General features: G+C 43.6%; 1 protein-coding gene across 1 annotated transcript in view; it reads right to left on the bottom strand.

The window, feature by feature from the left end:
• Nucleotides 1-230: 230 nt before the first annotated feature.
• The window catches only part of efna3a (ephrin-A3a), a 67,632-nt gene continuing 47,093 nt past the window's right edge, over nt 231-20,769 (bottom strand). The window contains exons 2-5 of the mRNA XM_079367567.1: nt 10,484-10,785; nt 10,170-10,235; nt 8,583-8,660; nt 231-2,639 (exon numbers count right to left, since the gene is read on the bottom strand). Coding sequence (XP_079223693.1) covers nt 2,521-2,639; nt 8,583-8,660; nt 10,170-10,235; nt 10,484-10,785 — 565 coding nt within the window. The 3' untranslated portion in view covers nt 231-2,520. The remainder of the gene's footprint in view (nt 2,640-8,582; nt 8,661-10,169; nt 10,236-10,483; nt 10,786-20,769) is intronic.

Raw genomic sequence — 20,769 nt, 5'->3', positions numbered from 1 at the left:
GTCTAAGGATGAAGCACGATAACTACCAACCTCAAATTGCAGAAGATACACTAATCCTGCACTCTACCTTTACAGGGATCATTAACATTCTTCTGCTAATGCCCTATGATGTATTAAGATTGTCCTGCATCGTATAAATTTTTGCTGAGTCGTGATATCGTTTGCCACGTATTGCGTAAAGCATCATGAGGTAGCGTGATTCCCACCCATAATAAACAAATACACCAAAGTAAATTTGCAAAAAGATTTTTAATCGGCATTGTTTTAACCATTCTTGAATACGTTTACATCGTTTTCTTCTTATTCCCGTCAAAGGTAAACACATTTTTCTTGTGGTTGTCTTTAACATCGGTAAATGCTTTTTCGCCCGCGTCCCAAAACCCCGTAACGTAAACTAACATTAGAGAAGAGCACATTCTCTCAGCCAACATTTGCATATTCAGATCCTACAAACGACTCCTTAATAGGTACGAAATTCCTAAATGCCACATACTCGGAAAAAGCGCGGACAAACACATTCTACATACCTACGTACGCAAATTTGCACACGTTTTTTTCCCCCCCGTCTCGATTCTCATTCATTCACACACACACACACACACACACACACACACACACACGCACACACACACACAACCTCAAAAATCAGGCAGATAAAGCCTCACACTCGTACCATTTGTGCACACGCACGCACATTCCATAACCGGCATGTATCATAAATATACATTACGATGCACTCTCCTTTGTTTTTGTAAGTGCAGCACTAGAAGAATGCTGTCCTCAGTTTACACATCTGTCTGTGTGCATCATCGTTGGTTTATTACATGCTCCTCGGCAACATAATCTGGTTAGCAGTATCTGTTACATCAGAGTCGGGTTACTGAGTGTACATCCCTTCGGATGAGTCATAACCAATAACCCCTCTCATTTTTTTGTCAGGCTGATTCACATCGGCCTGTTTATCTACATGAGCAAAAAGCTGCGGTATAAATTCCACTGTTTAAAAAAGAAAAAGAAATGGCACATAGCTTATAGAGCAAAGGCCTACAAATGCACGCTAATAAATTAGGTAGATAAATAATAAACTTTAATTTTAAAATAAATACATTTGAAAAGTAAATAAATTAAAAAAGCACAACATTGTAATTTTGATTAATGCCAACCTATGTTGTCCTTTATAACAATATAAAAAAGTGAACTTGTCTTTATTCGCACATTCACACGTGTTAGTTCTTTTTTTTTATTCTTCTACTTCTTTTTTTATTCTTTTTTTTACAAAATGGCGGCAGCGTTTCTTTGAGACTTGAAGCACAAGTTCTTCTCAGGCACCTGCCGCACTCTGGCGACTGTATGGGGTGGTTTCCATGGTTATGGTGACTGTGCTGTAATGGGTATCAGCTCTGATTGGCCGGGCACCTCTGAAGTGGAAAAGGACTTGACAGGGTTGTCTGGGATTAAAAGGAAACTTGCTGCTGCTGCTGTTTTTTTAAAATTACAAATTAGTACTGTTCTGAATGACTGCTGCAAGGAGGAAGGTTTGGTGCTGAAGGTAAATGCATCGGAACAAAAAAACACACACATCCACCATGTCTAAGTGCCGTCAAATTACTAGTCCGGGGTCTGTATTTTTCTTGGGTTGTTAAAGTGTGAAGGCAGGAAATGCAGACAAAGGGCTAGTTCTAAGAGGGCACTCACTATCCTCCAAGAAATGCAGGCTCTGCAGCTGTACCGATCACAAAGCCGGGGGTATTTTTGATGTCTGGAGAAAATGGATTCTTGAAAGGCCCGTGGATATCCTCAAAAAGTCTCTCTCTTTTTCTTCAGAAACACCTCAGGCTTTTATTATGAGCAGCTCGCTCACACCAGCGTGAAAACATTCCTCAATGTCCGGGGAGACAGCAGCAGTTCTCATCACTCACTGATTACATAAATATCCTGTATATTCCAGGTGAGATCAGTTCCAGAGTCTGACTTTCTCTTTACTACATCTAAGTTGAGTTTGATCCATCAGCAAACTTCTGGTCCAAGGCCTTAAAATCCACTTCTGTTATTGTTAGCTAAAAAGAGCTTTCTTCAATCCTCAGATGATTTGATATCCATGCTACAATATGAAGAAGTGTAGTCTACATCCAACTCACTAAAACTCCACAGGCTTGATAGCAGCACAGAAGTCTGACTCTGAATTGGGGTTCTGCCAGTTGTGGCTGTTGTGGTAAACACACCTGCATGACGAGCTGTGGTACTATCCTATGATAATGGTCCAACAACACATGGAGTGTCAAAAATACACAGGTGTGAACATGACAGAGAAAAGGCCTCCCTTTTTTTAAAGTTAAGTTAAAGTTAAGGTATGTTTTTTTTTCTTTTTCTGTGTTGTCTGGATTTGGGTTCTATTTCACCTTCACTTGATCCTCATCTGTGTTTTCCGCAGACTTTCACATCAACAACTTGGTGGATACGAAGCCCTTTGGACAAGGCGGTCCCAGCTATGCGTGTAGTGTCACTCCTGGTGACAGTTCGCTAGGACAAAAGCACAGCCGACACAAGCAGCATCGCCACGGTGAGAAGAAGGCGGTCACGTGATGGGCTGCTGCCGCTGACACTTTTCTCCAGTTTGGGGACTTCTGGGTTAAATTCATCTGGAGGGAGAGAGAGACGCAGAAAAGGGAAAATAGGAAAGTGAGAAATAAGAGGAATGTAAGCGTGAAAGAGCGAGCGAGATAGCGTGCGTGCCAGACAGAAGGAAATGAACCATTACTGCATTATTAATTCATCAATCTGAAAGTAATGTGTGATGCATGCAAATCATGCTTTAACATATGCAGAGAGAAATACACATGATGCAATTATCAACAAACCAGCAATTATCATCAGTACGGCTACATATGGCCGTTTCCCCCCGTGGGATGGAAAATTAAAAGCACTGTTATTTCTGATCTGTCCCCCCCCCCCCCCAACATGTAGTCCTCTTTTCACACTAATGATGTTTTTATCCGAGAGGGATTTCAATCAAACCAAATTACTACAGTCTCACCATTGATTAGACACAACAGAACATTAGCTGGAGGGGACAGACAGAGAAAAAAGCTGGGAGAACACATTTTGTATTATTCAGTAAAAAGTGGATTACATGGAGTCATTATGCCCCGTCTCAACTTAATGTTTCCCATTCAATAAAGATGGTTGTTATGTGCCAAAATACAGGCGGAAAAAAAAGAACAAAAACAGAGTCATCTTTCTTTCACAATCATCGCAACTTTGAGAACATCCTGGGCTGGCGACATTGCGATGTTAGAAAACCCATTATGTCTATCAGGTAATCTCACTCAGTGCTGCAATTTCAGACTTCAAAGAAAAAGAAGGGAAGATGGAGAAGTGTAAAGCCTCGAGTTGTGACTCTTGTTGTATCATTAGGAAATAATTTGGCTTAACAGCTGAAAATGGCGCTGGAAGGAACGAAAATACGGATTTTAGGGGAAGAAAGGATGCATAAATGGCACCCGAGTACCAGAAGAGTTGTTTCCTGCTAAGACCCCGTTCATTAGACCTAATTGTGCTGTCATCAGGATACACGATAATAAGTGAGAAAATCTTCAAACTTGTTTTCAGAGTAAAATGCATCAAACTGAGGAGATATCTTTAAAATGATGTTTCACCATGATGTTACAACTTTGTTATTTGCTCAATACAAGAGAGGCAGTAATTGGCTACAAGCAAAAACATGGAGGTAACAAAAGATAATAGAGAGAAACAACTAGACAACTGCTATCAGAATTGAGTTTTTCGCTGTCTGAAACATCTGACCGTTCTGGTTTGTCCTGGTTGTAGTTTGTTGCTGGTTCACGTCAGAGTTGTTCTTAAAGAACTGTCTGTCACACGACACTGACATTCACACCTTTATGCTCCGAGTGAACTCAAAGAGAAAAACTGGCAGGAAAAGCAGCATATTAACTAGCATAGCCTGAGGTAGGACCCAAAGGTCATAGCCGGGTCTTCACACCACAAGGCTCGTCTATCAGAGTTTCCAAAAGTAAAACTCAGTGACCGGAAGAAAAGTAAACTGTTCTTTACTTTCACAAGAGCTAGAAGATGCATTTTTACACATGAACTGATTCATTGAAGACGATTTCTCAGTCCTGTTTGTGGGTGCCGGCAGCTTTGACAATCACTAAGCTGCACAATATGCACCTCTTCAAAACCAATGCTATTTAGGGAGGCCGCCCTTGCAAGATAAATGTGGGGGACGTCTGATGCCTCGGGCCACAACAAGTTATCAAAGGTCCACAGTAGGACGCCAACATCACAGTGCAATTGTCGGATATAGCAATCAATTTCCCAGCACACAATCTGGTACAGTCTTCTCTGTTTGGGGTATAACAACAGACGATCATGCAGGGCAGCTCTCCTGTCCGCGCTTTACTGCCAAGGGCATTTACAGCGAGATAAGAAACATCGGCGCTCGAGTGTCTGCGAGTGGGAAAGGCTTGTCGGCTCTGATAAATCCTTTAGCTAACTATACTGCAACCACGGTAGGCTCGCGGTGATGCGTTAAGAACATGAGGCGACGGACCAATCATGTATGGTTATATCTGTGCAGGTCAGTGGAGTAGTCAACTCGCTTACACTCTGCCTATTAATACGTGAGGATCGAGGCTTAAATGCCAAAGCATGCCAAGAGAGTCGATGCGATATGCCGTAAAGTCATGTCTTGAATCAATTAGAGAAATATTTGGGGGTGAATTGACGAAGTCATTGACCTTGAGTGGGAGCAACACTCAAGAACTCTTGTTTCATTAAGTCTAAAGCTAACCCCTGTTGGAGTTAGTTGAAGCACTGGGAGGCTACTGGCTTCGTTTTAGAACTCATCACCACGGTCACTGATTTTAGATCGATTAATGTGCATGCTCATTTAAGGTCGTTTCCACTCTTTCTGAGGTTGGACCCAAATTGCTCATTGGATGAACAATGGATGAGATTTGTACCGCTGTGTGTTATTGGAAGACTTATAACAGAATGAATAACTCTTACATTGCAGATAAATCAAAATGCAGCATGCTAGGTTTGGTGATTTGGTGCCATACAACCATATTCTGCACATACAGAGCCACTCAGAAGAGTCACTTCAAGGATGCCAGTGTCCAATGATGTGTCCTTTCAATTGTGTTTTCTCTGATCCAGCCCCTTATTTATGTCTCTGCCTCTGGCCCCATATCTCTGCACTACAAACACTCCATACAGGAGGAAAGAGTTAAAGCGAGTATGTCACAGATTGAGGAATGCACAGGAGTTTTGCTGCAGGAAGCTATAAAGTTATGATTAATTCAAGCAATAATCTGCAAGACTGATGCTGAATCTTTGAAGCATGTCAGTGGCAAGAGACCATTTGCTATAAAATCCCCTACCATGACAGATCTCTGCTATTATTCTACATATTGATAGCAGCTACAAGCACAGGAGAGTTGGGATTGGTTTAAATGTGAAAATCCTTTACACCAAAAAGGGCCAATTCAGATTCAGATTCTTTATTTCCCCACAAGGAGAAACGTGTGTTTTTGTTTTCACACTCAGAATATAACTCCAGTTTGCTACAGTCAGTGGTGTCGTACTCATGCTGTTTTTGAGGTATCTTGTCTGTGACTCTTACGTCCTGTCTCCATCTTGTACAAAGAATACTTTGTGATTTTATTTTGAAAAAACACTCAAGACAACAACTATATGATTATCAAGAAAACAAAACATTCTGCTTCAAATCCATCAAGTCACCTGACTCCAAAGACTCACTTAGAACGCCCCCCCCCTCTGTTTCTGTTGGTAAGCTTCATATCTGAATTAACATACAGTACACTGAGGGGTGTAATGCATTCTTAGCTTAAAGGTACATTGAGGTGAGAGGTCATGTAGAGTCAAATTGATTTTCCAGTTACAGTTTTGCTTATCATGTAAAATTCATTATGGCTATTGATCATTTATCTGGTACATTTCTGCATGTGCGCATTTTATATAGTCCACTAAAGTGTTGCTTTGTGTACACCTGCCTGTGTGTGTGTGTGTGTGTGTGTGTGTGTGTGTGTGTGTGTGTGTCTCCATCCTGCTCTTTCTGTCTCTCTCTCTAATCTGCTTTCACAGCCAATCCCCGTCTTGGCTGTGGACCGCTGAGTCTGGTTCTCCTCGAGTCTGTTAAAAGGAAGTTCACTCTCTATGTGGTCTTGCCTGTTGGTGAAACAGTGTTGGTATACAGTTTGGTGTAGACCTCCTCTATTTGTTAAGTGTCCTGATTAAACTTAATTTGGAACTATAACATTACAATTAATTGATTGATTCATAATGCATTGAAAAGAGTTGAATAAGCAGAGGTGCCATGTGTCTAATCTATTCAGAACGTGCATCTCGTGGATAAATGAAAGAAGGTCTTGTAGTTTGCATGGTCCACATTTTACTGAAAGTGTGTCAGACAGGGAGGGACTTGAGCAGGTCTTGAGCTGATCTCAGTACTTCAGAGTATTGGTCTTTGTTCAGGTGGTCTTAAGTACACCAGCAGTTACAACTTGTGTAATGTACACTGATTGTTTTCACCAGAAGCTGGTTTAAACTACATTCTTTATCACACTAGAGCCATCCTTGAGACGCCGCTTCAATAAGGAAAAGGTGACGTAGGAGCAGAATTAATAATTATGTAACAAGGTTGACAGCAAGTCCAAACATATGTGGAGCGAGAGGCAGTGATGTGTTGATGCCGAGCCAGTCTGTGGGCCGGTCTGGTCCAGAGGGTGAGTCAGGGAGTGGGTGTCCAGCGGTCAGATGTGCCATCAGGGCTATGGCTTGGTTTGTGTGTGTGTGTGTGCATAAATCCTGATGTGTCCTGATTTTGTTATCTCTCCAAATGTATTCAGCAAACTGCATCACAACGCCTGAGGCTGTGATTTTTTATGATTCCCTGCCAGTTTGTGTTTTTTATATTAAATTGTACGTAAGCTCGAGCCGGAGTTACTGCTGAGCAATTCGCCCACCACTGAGCTTTTCTTTCTTCCTCAGCCTCCCCCCCCTTTTTTTCTGCCCCCACTCTGGTTTTATCTACTTTCTGACTCTCTCTCGCTCTTTCTGCCTTATCTGTCCCTCTTTCCATTGCTGTTTCTCTCTTTCACTGCCTTCTAATGTCTTTTATCTCACATTTTATTTCTCTGACTTTCTCTCTTTTTCCAGCCTCCCCTTGCCTCCCTCTCTTTCTCTCTATTCTACCTTCTCTCTCTCTCTCTAGATCTCTGAAGGTACTCGATGCTGATGGCTGAAGAGCTCTTTTTCGCTCGGTCTCTTCTGGTCTCAGTTTCCATCTCAGGCAGGTCACACTCCCTTAGCCTCTCATCACAGGCTTCCCACAGCTCCCAGACACACAAGCACGCTAAATGATTCCCCGGCAAGAAGCTTTTTGTTTGAGATGAGGATGGAGAGGAAAAAGAGAGAGAAAATAGAGGGTTTATGTAACCACTCAGCTGCACAATTGAGCCGCTCGCTGACATGCTTTCTCCTTAGGTAAACACAGACCTTTCATTCCTCACAAGACCTGTGCTGACCTTGGGAGTTTGTGCATGCAGGGAAAAAAAAGGTTTTACCTGTGTGTGTGTGTGTGTGTGTGTGTGTGTGTGTGTGTGTGTGTGTGTGTGTGTGTGTGTGTGTGTCATTTCAGGGGGATATGTTTTTATTGTATTTTTTAAAAAAAAGAGCTGAATTTTCTGCTCTAAAAACTTTATGATCTCTTCACTTTATTACACATTTATTCTCCTTCATAATGCATGGTTAAGGTTAAAGGGGCCACACAGATAAAGAACAGTTATTATGTTTCAGAAGGGAGTTACATACAGTTTACAATGAAGGCAGATTGTAAAATTAGAAGCCGAACAGGAGTTACACTTTATATATGTAACAGTTATAGAGGCGCACTGGTTTGGGTTTGTCAGTTAGTGAGCACAGAAATAATCTGCCTTCTTAGTAACTCCTCTCTCTGTAAAGTGACAATCAGAAGAAACTCATCCCATTCAGACACATTCATATGTTGATGAAGAAGCGCGAGCAGTTCAGAGTTAAGTGTCTTGCCCAAGGACACATCAGACATGTGGGTGCAGGTGGGGAGACGACCGACTGAGCTGTCAGCCTACTTCACTGTTACTTTCATGTGAGGCAACATGAGGCCAGGTTTGATATGAAACTGTATTTTTCTCTTAATTGTTACATAATATATGTGGGTCTTGGGTTAAATGGCTCCATTTACATCCATACTTTCTTTGTTTTTAGATAACCTATAATAAATAGTCAGAATATTGTACGTCACTGTTGCTGAATAAAGTTGCAGCCTTCACGGTCTTCCCCCAAACTCTCAGAAGAAGAATAAAAAGGTTTTACTCATCAACCAGCTTCAGCCGGGGGATTTCCTTTCCTTTGCCACCGCAGAATTAAAGAAAAAAAAACCTAACAAACGGTTGATTCCTCTCCACAATGATTGGTACACAAATCAAACTTTGCAGCCGCAGCCAAATATTGACCAGCATCTGGCTTCTGTTCTCTTTGAGCAGCAGCTCGGAGTCACTCACCGATGTTGTGTATTTTCAGGTTTGGTCTGACTGTGTAGTCGGGAGGAGTCTGACTGGAGTCATCGTCTGCCTGGGAAACTGAGAGACGCAACACGTCAACACACAGAGACAGAGGGGAAGGAAAGCAGAAAAAAAGACGAGGCAGTCCAACGTTAACGTGTATAAAGAAACAGCAGTTTGATAAATGACAAAGCAGTGAACCGTTAAAGCAGAAGTACTCTTCATTTCCGACCTGGACAAATTAAAAGTAACACTTATTACACTTTTTTTGTACTAAACATAGTCTAGGACAAAAGGCGCTCGATTGAAAACTCAGATTTTTCGTCTGATGATTAAAGTTATTTGGAGGCAGGTTTTTACCTTTTCCTTGTCTAGACACAGAATTACATCCAGTCTGCCAACGATCGACAAATAAACGTTGTGTAGCTTTAAAAATGTGAGGACCTCTTTGTGTGTATGTTACTTTGAGTGTTTTTGTAAAAAAACAAAACAAAGCAAAAAACACTGTGGTTTTCTGTGTATTTACTTGATGCTGGTGTACACAACAGCATTTACAGAAAAGCTGGCAGCAATCAATTTGCAGATGTTAAGCACATTGCATCGATGTATTCACATCTCTCTCTGTCTCTCTCGTCTTCAGGTCTTGTTAGTGGAGGTGGGCGACAAACACGGAGAAGATGAAGACGTGGAGGCGGCTGGAGTCAACGGCTCTCTGATAGCAAGCTGTTAAAATGACCTTGCTGAGTAAAGGTCGGGGATTGTAAACGGACAAAACGCACCGATGCACACATGCCCATTCATCCACTTACACACAAGCGCGAGAAAAAAGATTTGTAGCTGACAGACAACCATGTGCACAAACACACATGGTCCAACTGCTGCATCTGGAAGCAAACGCAGGCGTAGCAGACACATCAATAGATTAGGCGTGACACCAGGACGGGTGTGGGGGGAGGGGGGATGGGGGGGGGGTGTTAAGGTGATGTGTACACAGGGGCTGACACTGGCCTGAGTGTGGGATGTATTAGTGCTGACAAGGTTAGAGGAGAGAGAATGGGGGGGGGGAGGCTTTCAGTGCTGGGCTGCCTGATCAAAGGCCTGCAGGGGAGAGAGCAGGGTAAAAATAACACACACACACACACACACACTACACGGAGCAGCAGGCATCACGAGAGCCAGGAAGAGAGGGATGAGAAAGGAGACGGGGGGGGAGAGAGAGAGCTAGATAGCGCCAGCATCTCTCTTTTTTTGTATCTTTTTTTGCAGCATGTCATTCATGGAGAGAGATTGAGCATTACTGTAACAGCGATGAGACAGAGGAGAGCATTAAGCGATCACTCTCAGAGAGCTGCTTCCAAGGAAAAGACGCCATCATCAAAATCACGCTTAGATGGCGCGCAGGAAGAACAACGCCTCTTTGCTGAGAGGAGACTGTCAGACCTTCGTGTTTCTGCCTCTCTTGTCTGTGTCTCTCTGGCTTCTTTGTTTGTGAGGCGGCACAAAGAGATTTCGAGTGAGGAGGAAAAGTGGCGATGAAGTGACACAGAAAGATGCAGAAAGGAGTGGGAGATAGTCGTCGGGTCTCACCGGTGGAGCAGCAGACGTAGACTCGCAGTCTCAGGCAGCTGTGGCCGTGGTGGTGGGTTGGCGTGGCTGAAACGGAGAACAAACACACACACACACACACACACACACACACAATATGTCAACCATGTGCCCTCTGCAGGCAACAACACCCTCAGCAATGAGCAATCCCAGCAACTGCCTGTCCTCGACTGAACTTCCAGAATCTATTAGCAGCACCCACACTCCGTCGATACGAGTGGGTGACAGCAGCCGAGGAGAAGATATTCAAATATTGGATGTGAAGCTTCCTCGGGCTGTTTACTGGTCTCACTCACAGATATAGTAGTACTCATGGCCCACGTTGAACTCGTAGCCCAGCGAGAAGGCGCTGTAACGCTGGAACTTCTCCGAGAACTTGATGGGAGCGTGCGGCGCGTGGGGCCGGTTGCACTCCCAGCGCTTGAAGCCAAGTTGGGGGTCGCAGGTGCGGTAGCCACGGTAGTTGACCATGTAGAGGATGTACTGCTCGGCCATGGTGCGCTCCAGCGTCCCCCTCTGGCTGATGTTGTAATGCGGGCAGTAGATGTCCAGGTAGTCGTTCACGCTGACCTGCACCGTGAAGCCCTCCCTCCGTAACCTGAAAGAGAGGACATGAGGAGAGAGAAGGACCGACAGAGATGGATAAGTTATCTGGACTGCAAATAACCCTGATTTTCATTTTCTGTCGAAAAGTAATATTCTGACAATTGGAGCGTGACGTTTCCAGGCAACCACGCTTCAGGAAATTACTTCCCCCAGCCGACAAGAAGTCCTGCACATAACCTCAAAGTTGTCATACACACAAACAAGATGAACTTATAAACATGGTGCTTTAGAGGAGCTACATGATGTACCTTCAGAGAGAGCTGTTTGCAGTCTTAATGAGCTACCCAGCTGGTCTCGACTTAACTCGATTTTTTTTCAATGCCTGCATCAAACTAATTACTTCACTTTGAAGATTGTCTTTGCATATGAAGCTTCGTTTGTTTTTAAATATTGTGAAAGTGAAGTGAAATCTCCAAAAACATATATTGAGACACCAAAATATATTCAGTTTACATAAAACCGAGAAGAGCAGCAAGTAATACATGGTTATTATTATTTTAACTGCATGAACAAATCAAATGCTTTGTCAAACACTTTCCTGCCTGTTCAGCCCCATAGTTAAAGAAGAATGCACCACAAAGCAGCCGGGCAGTGATGAACTATTCCCTAAGCAAGTATTAACACCATCTGTTCTTCAAGAGAGAACCTACTCCACCTTCCTCGCTCCTCTGCATCGAAAAAAAAATAAAAAATACACATTTTCTCTTTAAACGCCCCGTGGCGAGAGCCGAGGACACTGCTGAGAATGATAATCTACACTCCTGTCTCTCCCCCTGAGCCAGCTGTGGGCCGAGTCACCGAGGCGGAAGGAGTTCCTGTCAGAGGCGATGTATTGCTGCAGCCGAGGAGGGGTGGTGGTGGTGGTGGGGGGGGGGGGGGATCCGGCCTACACGTGGTACATATGATGGGCCGAGTGAGGAAGGCCACTTTAAGGTTGAAACTGTGTGTGTGTGTGTGTGTGTGTGTGTGTGTGTGTGTGTGACGCAGTGACCCTTCAGTTGACGTACAGAACTTTACGGGGGCAATGATGTGATTTCTCATTTCGCTGCCACGCTGTGATCTTTACTGTTTGTAACACTGAGTATACTTATTATGTTAATGACACAATCTGTAATTAGACAAAGTAGAAGTGATTAGCGGGGCTCCTGCAGGTGAGCTGATGAGATGGGAATTGTTCTTGGCTGCAGTGACGTGTAAACACACTGGGAGTGTAATGTATCCTTTGCACCACTAGGGGGAGCTATTTCACTTCTTGTTTTAGAGGAAAACCTCTGTGTCTCTTTCCTCTGCGTCTCTTCTTCTTCTTTTTTTCCTCTTAAACATCTTCCTGCTACACACACTCTTAAACATCCCGCTCCGTGTATACATTCTGCAAACACACACGTAAGCAAACACACACAGCCTTAGATACAGTTACGCAAACACGCACACGCCAGCATACGTTACTCGGTCAGGCCTCCAGAGAGATTATTATTCAATTACAAAATGTGGATGAGACATGTCACTGCACCTCTCTCCCTCTGCTTTTACTCTCGTTCTCTTTCTTTCTTTCTCTCGGTCTCACCATCTTCATTTCCTGCTCCCCCCCCCCCTTTTTTTGAATCCTCTCCTTCCTCCTCCCTTTTCATCTCTCACCCCCTTCTCCTCGTTTACACACCCACACCCAGGCAGATGAATATCAGTTCTCTTAACCAGTGTTTCTTTTCGGGGCCATCAATCTTATCCGTGCTTTCTCCACTCAGATGCCAGATGACAGACTTTTGTCTCGCAGTGTTGCAGAAAGAGACAAGCTCTGCTTCAAAGGGACTATATTTAGAGAGGAGGGGGAGGTAGGCGTAGGAGGTAGAGGAGAGAGAAGTTTGGGGTGGAGGAGGAGGGGGGGGGGGGGGGGTACAATGGGTGTGGGATGGAGAGAATGGTAAGTAGATAGACCTAAGATGAAAGAAGGAGGAAAGAGGCTGTGCTGAATATGAAAACACGCGATGAGGAGAATCCCAGACGCGAGCGGCGTGCAAAAAGTGGCAGAGTGATGCAGTCATTGAGAAATAGGTGAGAGGATGTGGGCTTGTGAGGGGAGCTGGATGTAAGGAAGCGAGAGGAGGGAGGAGAGAGAGAGTGTGCGTTGGAGTAAGTATTTTTGGATGAAAGATGCCGTGTGTTCTACTGACACAGTGCAGCTAAAAAATGAGTGATGTGTCTGTTCTTGGTGTCTCAGATGGAGACACAGAAAAAAAAAAAACCCAAGGCTGCTTAAGTAGACATCGACAGTTTGACACTTTGAGACTAATAATGATCAGCATGTGCGCACAACGTCAGAAGAGAGGAAACTGACCATTCACATCTCACAGAGCTGAGAGGAACTTCTTTAAATCCACAGCTCCAAAGACTGATTTTTACAAGTGCTACACAACAGAAAAATATTCTAAAGGGTTATTTGGAATTTTTATTTGGTAAATAACTTCAATATTTACTGCTGGTCAATGAGATGATCATCATAAGTATCAATTACTCTGGATTCTTCAGAGTCCTTTGACCATCTACAGATGTAGGGCCCTTCAACACATCTTCATATTGCTTTTCTTATCCAACCAACCAATCAGCCAAAACCCAAATGGCCCTTCATCAACAGTCATTTATAAGCCTATAAAGAAGAAAAGCAAAGGAGCTGGAACCAGCTAAAATGTGACATTCTTGGTTGAACAATAGACAATTATAAATAGATCATCAGAATAGTTGGAAAAGAAACGTATTTCGACTATATTTGTTGCGTTAGCCTGAGCGCAGAAGGAGTATTTGTGTAGTAAACTGAAGACAAAGGAGAAGACACAAAGAGGAGGAGGAGGAGGAGGAAGGTGGTGCAGAAGAGAAAAACAGCAGAGTAAAAGGGTGGAGTGAGAGGAGCAGGTTGACGGGGTGAGAGGAGTCCCTCTAGGTGCTCGCTCTTATATAAGCAGAACACTTAGTGGCAGAAGACAGAAAGGTTGCAGGGCAAAGAGGAAGGGATGGATGGAGGGAGGAGAGGTGAGGAGAGGAGAAGAAGAAGAAGGGGGGGAGAGGAGATTTCATAACTTCGGGTGGTGGTGTGTAAAGGGGGGTTGGGGAAGGAAAACACAACGGATGATGACAACAAAGAGGAAAAGCAAAGAGAGGAGAGGCCGAGGTCCAGACAGAGACATAGTGCTCCCCGGGGGAGAAACATCTATGTGTTAAAAGTGCATCAAAAAAAAAGACTGATGGAACTCATTCTGTCTCCTTCTCTGCAGCTCGCTCTGCTGTGCATTGTCTCTGTGCTGGTTTTGCTGTCTCATCATCATTTTCCTTATGAGTGGGAGTGCGCGGCTAGTTAGTAAAGGCTGCACCGGCTTGTGAAGACTGCCAGGGGAGAGAGAGGGAGAGAGAGAGAGGGAGAGAGAGAGAGAGAGAGAGAGAGAGAGAGAGAGAGAGAGAGAGAGAGAGAGAGAGAGGGAGAGAGAGAGAGAGAGAGAGAGAGGGGGAGAGGGAGAGTGAGGGAGAGATAGAGGAGAGAGAGAGAGAGAGAGAGAGATAGAGGAGAGAGGAGACAAAGATAGCAGCGCTCTACCTTTCACATCTGCGCTTAAAGGAGTCTTTAGAGAATACCGCCGGTATCAATAAATAACAACAGTGAGCTCGAGCTACAGCTAAAAAGATGCAGTGGACAGAAAACCGAGCCAAGGAAAGTCTGACTTAAAGGATGCAGGAAAGATTCATTTATAAGTACTAAAAGTAGAGAGAAATATGGAAGAATTTCCAGAAATAGTACTTCCACATGACTAATGTCAATCAGTTTCTCTTTGCTTCACAGAGCGTGAACTAAAACAATTCCACGTCCTCTTTCATATTCCTGTATAATAACTGTGCCGGACGACATCAAAGTGAACGCACAAGCACGAGCGCTGCTGCTTCTCATGGAGAATAACAGCAGGGCAAATGTATTTGTTTTTATATTCTACTGACATGAATGGATATGAGGAGTCTAAACCCACAGAGCCACTCTCAAGTTGGAAGCTGTTTGTTCTGCTGCAGGTTCGCCCTACTTTACCGCCACAGGCTGCCACTCTTTTCAAAAAAATCCTTTTGGAAACAGCTGGAAGGGACAAGTTGTTGCTTTTGACAAACGCAGCTCAAATGTTCAGTAGAAGAAGAGAGTAATAGCCTCTTACTGTGGGGGGAAAAAAAAACACTCGTCATAGACATTACCACTGATAAGGGCTGTAAAGAATCCAATCCCACCTGTATAAACTGTTCCAGGTTGACTTTATCAACTCAAATCGTACACTCAGAGAACGCTGCTTTAAGGCACTCATTTTAAACTGTTTCTTTTCCCAGAGTGCTTTGATGACATCCTATGTTTACAGAATGCTACGAGATTTACAAAGAAAGCATACAAAGGGAGTCTCTGGAAAATAGCACCTTATAATGAAATGAAAGTAGGATTTTTAAAAGGGACAGGGCCCACGTACTGTCGTCATGTCCATTGTGAGAATACATGAGTGACGTGGAGGCCAGAACCGTCCTCTGCAGAAGGAGAATTGTTCTTCTACAGCCTGTGTGTTCTCCTGTGGACGGCACTCTGTTCTAAATCATCCCAGTCAACAACGTTTTCATCATCTTTAAACAGATTTTAAAAAATCCTCATGAATCAGAGCCGCGGACTCCGTCACTGTTCCTATAGTTGTTAAATGTTCCTTTGTGATTCAGTGGTAAACCTTGTTTCTATGGAAATTCAGTGAAGATTCAACCAGCAAAGAGCAGAGAGTTCTGTAACTTATGAATGCACGTCCCGATCATTTGTTAAACCCACTACAGCAATGACGGACGCCACGCCAAGGGCGGGGAGCTGAAGCGCTGTTAGAAACGTCCTACAGCTATTTTACAGTTAGCAACATGTCTCCTCACTGCAACACGAGTCAAAAGTCCGTCCAGACTTTCACTCTATTCAACATCTTCTTTGATGCTGATGAAATGTGCGAGCGGCTGTGCGTCGCCTGAGCTTCCTGCCTTCAGTGTGATGTCATGGTACAGCGAATTGTATACACTTCAGGTAATAGATATCATAAAGAAGCACAGGCTATAACACCTGCTCGGCAGTAAGTCATCGATGTCTCATTATCAGGATGAAGTTGTTCTTGTGGCGTCTGTGTTCCAGCCTTCATTGCTTTCAAAGATGGCACGAATGACAAATGAGTTCATTAAACTTTATGCTCAGGTAATTATGTCAAATCTTGTACTTCCTTCGAACCTCCAAACTATCTCTCTCTCTGACAGTGTTTTTCACTTCCTGTAGTAGATTTTTTAAGTAAAGACGAGGTCATTGATGACCTCAGAAGCGCTCTCTCCGGGGTAATCAGCCTCATCCGGCGGATAAACTACCGGTGTGTGACAAAAATGCTTTTCACCAATCATCTGTTTACTACCAACAAGACTCCTCCAATCGAGTCCCCCGGCAGCGACTCGCTGGGCTCGGCTCTTTTTTCTCCGTAGCTCAGCACCTGAACTCATTACTTGTGCACGCAAAAGACACAAACAGCCGTCAAATATGCAAGAACACACACACACACGCAGCAAAGCTCCCGCGAGTCGTCCCTGATTGAGTTAACGCCGCAATTAACGTCCCGCTTTACAACCTTTCGATCCAAAATGGAGGATTGGGGGAGAAACAAGTGCTGAGCAAGTTTGTGGGAAGAGGCGAACGCTGCAACTCTTCTCTGTCGCTATTAGACCGCTGGGAGTCATCCGGCAGTTTCCTCCACAACCTCCGTCCACTCTGAGTGCAGAGAAAGTGAAAAACATTACCTTTTATATTTACTACTTCCTGTGTAAACCTCCATACTACATCTCTCCAGTCTTCAACCTTTGCTTGTCTCTTTCGCAAACGGCCGGCCACTTTTCTTTTTCCCGGCCTTTATTTAACACAGGGAAGCCTCGCTTTTAACATCAATAATCTGTAAAGATTTCCTGTATAGCTGCATAATCACTTAGTACAAACATGATGACGAAATTACAAGTCTTGTTCAAGGACACTTAAGCAGTAATTACCTTTTTCCAGTTAATCAGCTTGGACCAATCACAGGTCAGCCTTTCTGCACCCAGAGTGAGGTCCTCTGATTGGTTAAAGCTTCACTCCGCTGCTCAGAAATGACAAAGCTGTTTGTATGTCGTTGCCTGGTCGTGACGTTAAAGTGGCTGCCGACCACGATGAGCTGAAACAGCTTCATGTGTGGGACGCTGAGGGCTAAATTGCCGCTGTGGTTTGCACATGCAGAAAGTTAAGGATTCCTGCTTTTAAAGTGATATTTCATTGATCTCCAATAAGCAGAAGGTCTCAGCGGGCCGTCACAGTGCAGCCTCAGCTAAAGAGCAGCACGCAGCGGCTCGTGGGGAGGATTCTTGCCGACACAGGGGCTTACAAATGGATCTTTCACTTAAAGCATGGTCTGTGCAGCTCAGTCGGATTGGAGTCTCGTGTCTCCCCTAAAACCCCGCTCCAGGTGCGCCTCCTGTAACAACGTCAGGGTGGGCTTATGAGACCCTTTCAGAAATGTAAATGATCAGAAAACTACACCGAGGCACATGTAGCTACAGCAGGTTAGCAATGCTACGTATTAAAGAGTGCAGATTGAGAGGATTATGCAGAGATGAGTCAGGAGTAAAACATATTTCATCCCCACAAGCTGGACGTTACAAAAGGTTTCACTTGATAATAAACACCGAAGCACTTAAACCAAAAAAATTATTCACGATGCATCTTCTTCGTCTATAATACTTTCAAAATTGGTGAATCACCGTCACTGTTTGCCAGAGCTGATGAAAACATCTTCAGGCTGCTTCGTCTGACAAAAAGTCCAAAATCCAAATACAGATCGAATCAAAGTCAATCACAAATATTTGGATATAATCAGTGGGTTGTCAAACATATGCCGCATCCAGCTTCTTAAAAGAAAGGATTTGTAGCGTCCTTGTTATTTTATTAAGTCGAGTCTTTTGTTTTGAAACTGCTGGTTTTTATAAATGAATCCATTTGAAGTCATCACTTCTGGCTCAGGGAAAATATGTGAGAAGCTTTATTCACAGCTTCTTGACATCAACAACTAAACTGTTCTGCAATTTATGCCACAATATAATCAGCAGACGAATCAAGCACAGATGTAATTGTTAGTTTGCCTTTATAACGTTTGATGCTAAATCAAATTATCTTCAAACTTCAGACGCTAACAGCACTAACAATTAATTACATGTACTTAATAAATTTAACATCTCATTTTGTACAGCTATAATGAGAATCCAGTAAATTAAACACAAAACGGTCTTAATGAAATGTGAAATGAAAATGTCATCACTTCATGAACCTCCTGGAGAAAACATCTGGGGAGCGTGGCCTCTCACAAAGCGCACATCGTGTTTGCTTTTTGGCTTCCTTATCCGACTCTTTGAGACCACGGAAACAAAACCTGATCCTGATCAACATAATAATGCCATTTCCACAGCTCCAGCCTTTGATTAAATCACTGCAAAGCATTATGGGTTGGCACAGCCAGCTTATTCGAAGGAAATATGGACCGGCATAAATTCCATTGATTAATCTATGTGGCTTAAGCTGCTCTTTACTTTCTCGACACCCGCTAGGAAGTTTAAATATCAAACAGAAATATGGATGACGCAGTTGAATATTAAATTGAGGCTCTGCTCCAACGAGACTTTCTGCATAAAATACATGAAACAAGAGGCCACTTGGCTGCTTCACCCCCCCCCTTTTATTACACTGAAATGTTCCAAGGACCACTTGGGAAGGATTTTCTGCCTATAATTGGCCTCCACATTGACAGCAGTATGGTACAAACCAAAATCCAGGGTAAGAAACCTCATCATGTGCAAATTTGAAAGATAAAGCAGGAAAGAAGACGCATGGAACCAAAGACAACAACACGGTGACACTGTAAAACCTGCTCCTTTAATAAGAGGAGAAGGAAAGCCTTCAGAGGTATCATGAGGTGATGCCTGACTGTAGTCACTTCCAGCTTTGAAAAGTCATCCAGCCTGCTGAGTCGGTGCTGTGATTATATCCTGCGACAAGCAGTGATAACAAGGGTCCATCTCTCTCACGCAGAGGCTCTAATTGTCCCTCGTACTAAAGGCTGGATCGCACCCACGCCCGCTCTCCTGCTTCACTTCTTGCTCACCGTCTCTCACACCAAAACCTCCTGCAGAACAAAGTCGTCACGTCGTGAAAAAGCGGAAGTCATTCTCCTTTAGCCTGCACAGCCCGGTCTCCTGCCGAGGTGCACCCATTCAAACACGGACAATGGATCGTTCCAAGCAGAAATGATTGAATAAGAGTGCATGTGTGGGTCTATGTAAGTGTTCAGGTAGAAGGGGGGAGATGAATCCCCCCCTGAAGTAGATTGAATTTGACGCGTTCTCAGCTTGATGAATGTCACTCTGCAAAAATTGAAGATTGTGAAGGAAATGATACAATTAAAAAAATAATAATTTGCGGTGAAATCGAAATCTATGTGTCAAGCTGTGCATATTATCTTTGATGGATTTACATTTAATTACAGGAGATGACCTCGTACTGTTTTTCAAATGAGATTCAACAGGGGAGGTAATGATCAGGAAATCAACACGATAAGGTGATTAAGCATCGGATATGTTTTTTTTTTTATTTCACAAAAACGAGTGCCGTTCTTTAATAGTAATGCTTTTTCAGAAAGAATTTCCTGACGTTGTCAATGAATTGATTAATCCAAAAACAGAACTATTGGTTTATGAACTCGAGATGTTAGCATTTAAGCTGTCACTATGTTGTTATTGTGTTTAACCAGAAATAACCATATATGGTCGACAGTTGCCTGGAGAGGTATTAGTTTGTCCTATCATGGTTAAAGAAATCCACAGCCTGCTCTGACACTTTGCCTATCAGCCAAAAAAAAAGACTTTCTGTTCCAGCAAAAGATGTACAATCATCAATCCATGTTTTGATTGATCTCTTTGATTGCTTCAATTCCCCAAGTTGATAAATCAAAAGAAAGGAAGCTGCTGGAAACATTTAAGTTCTGATTGGAGGTATGTGGAAGTCACATTTGAGACACCACTTCAAATAAATAGAAATTCAATGTAACGGGTGTTTACCTGAGAGGGAGCGAGAGAGAGAGAGAGAGAGAGAGAGAGAGAGAGAGAGAGAGAGAGAGAGAGAGAGAGAGAGAGAGCGAGAGAGGGAGTAAGGACAGATGGGTGAGATATCAGAGGGGCTGTGACACACGAAAGCAGCTCTCATCAAGATGAATTCTCCACAGCCGCCGCCCTCAGCGAGGGTGCCAGGCAGCTCCCGCCAACCTGCTACCGCCAAAGACAAAAACGCCTATCTCGCCCATCTCCGAGTGTCTGGCCCTGACAGAGCAGAGGACACGCTCAAGAAAAGCTCGATGAGAGTTCAAGTCAGGGTGAGCAGCCTATTCACCGAATGTGGAGGGAGAACTGACACAATAAGAACCTGGAACCTGGACTGTAGAAAACATGGACACAGTGTCAGTGACGTCACCCACTGTTTTCTGAAGAGGTGTGATGAAGCCAAATGATTGCGGTTGCCATATTGAAAATGTCACTTCCAGCTAATAGAAGCAGACAAAGAAGCGCGCCTCTCTAGATCGTCATCTATAGCATATTCCAAAAACACAACCAAAGTTCAAGGTCCATAAAAACCGTACGCTAAAGTGAAGCAAAGCCTCCATAGCACCACCTCTCTTATTTAGCCAAACCAGATGAGTTACAACAAAATGTATCCTGTACAGTCTTAATTAATGAGGAAATGGACTGTTGATGCCTTACTTGTTTCAAGTCGTTAACTTGTAACAAATGGGCTCCAATGGGGATCCCTTAATTTTAGAAGCCAGGCTCAATTGGACACCCCAGGAACAGTTTTTCCACTTCAATATTGGCTTCATTCTTCCACCACTGT

This window comes from Symphodus melops, assembly GCF_947650265.1.
Source record: "Symphodus melops genome assembly, chromosome: 18".
NCBI classification, from domain to species: domain Eukaryota; kingdom Metazoa; phylum Chordata; class Actinopteri; order Labriformes; family Labridae; genus Symphodus; species Symphodus melops.
This window is presented reverse-complemented; position numbering and strand designations above follow the sequence as displayed.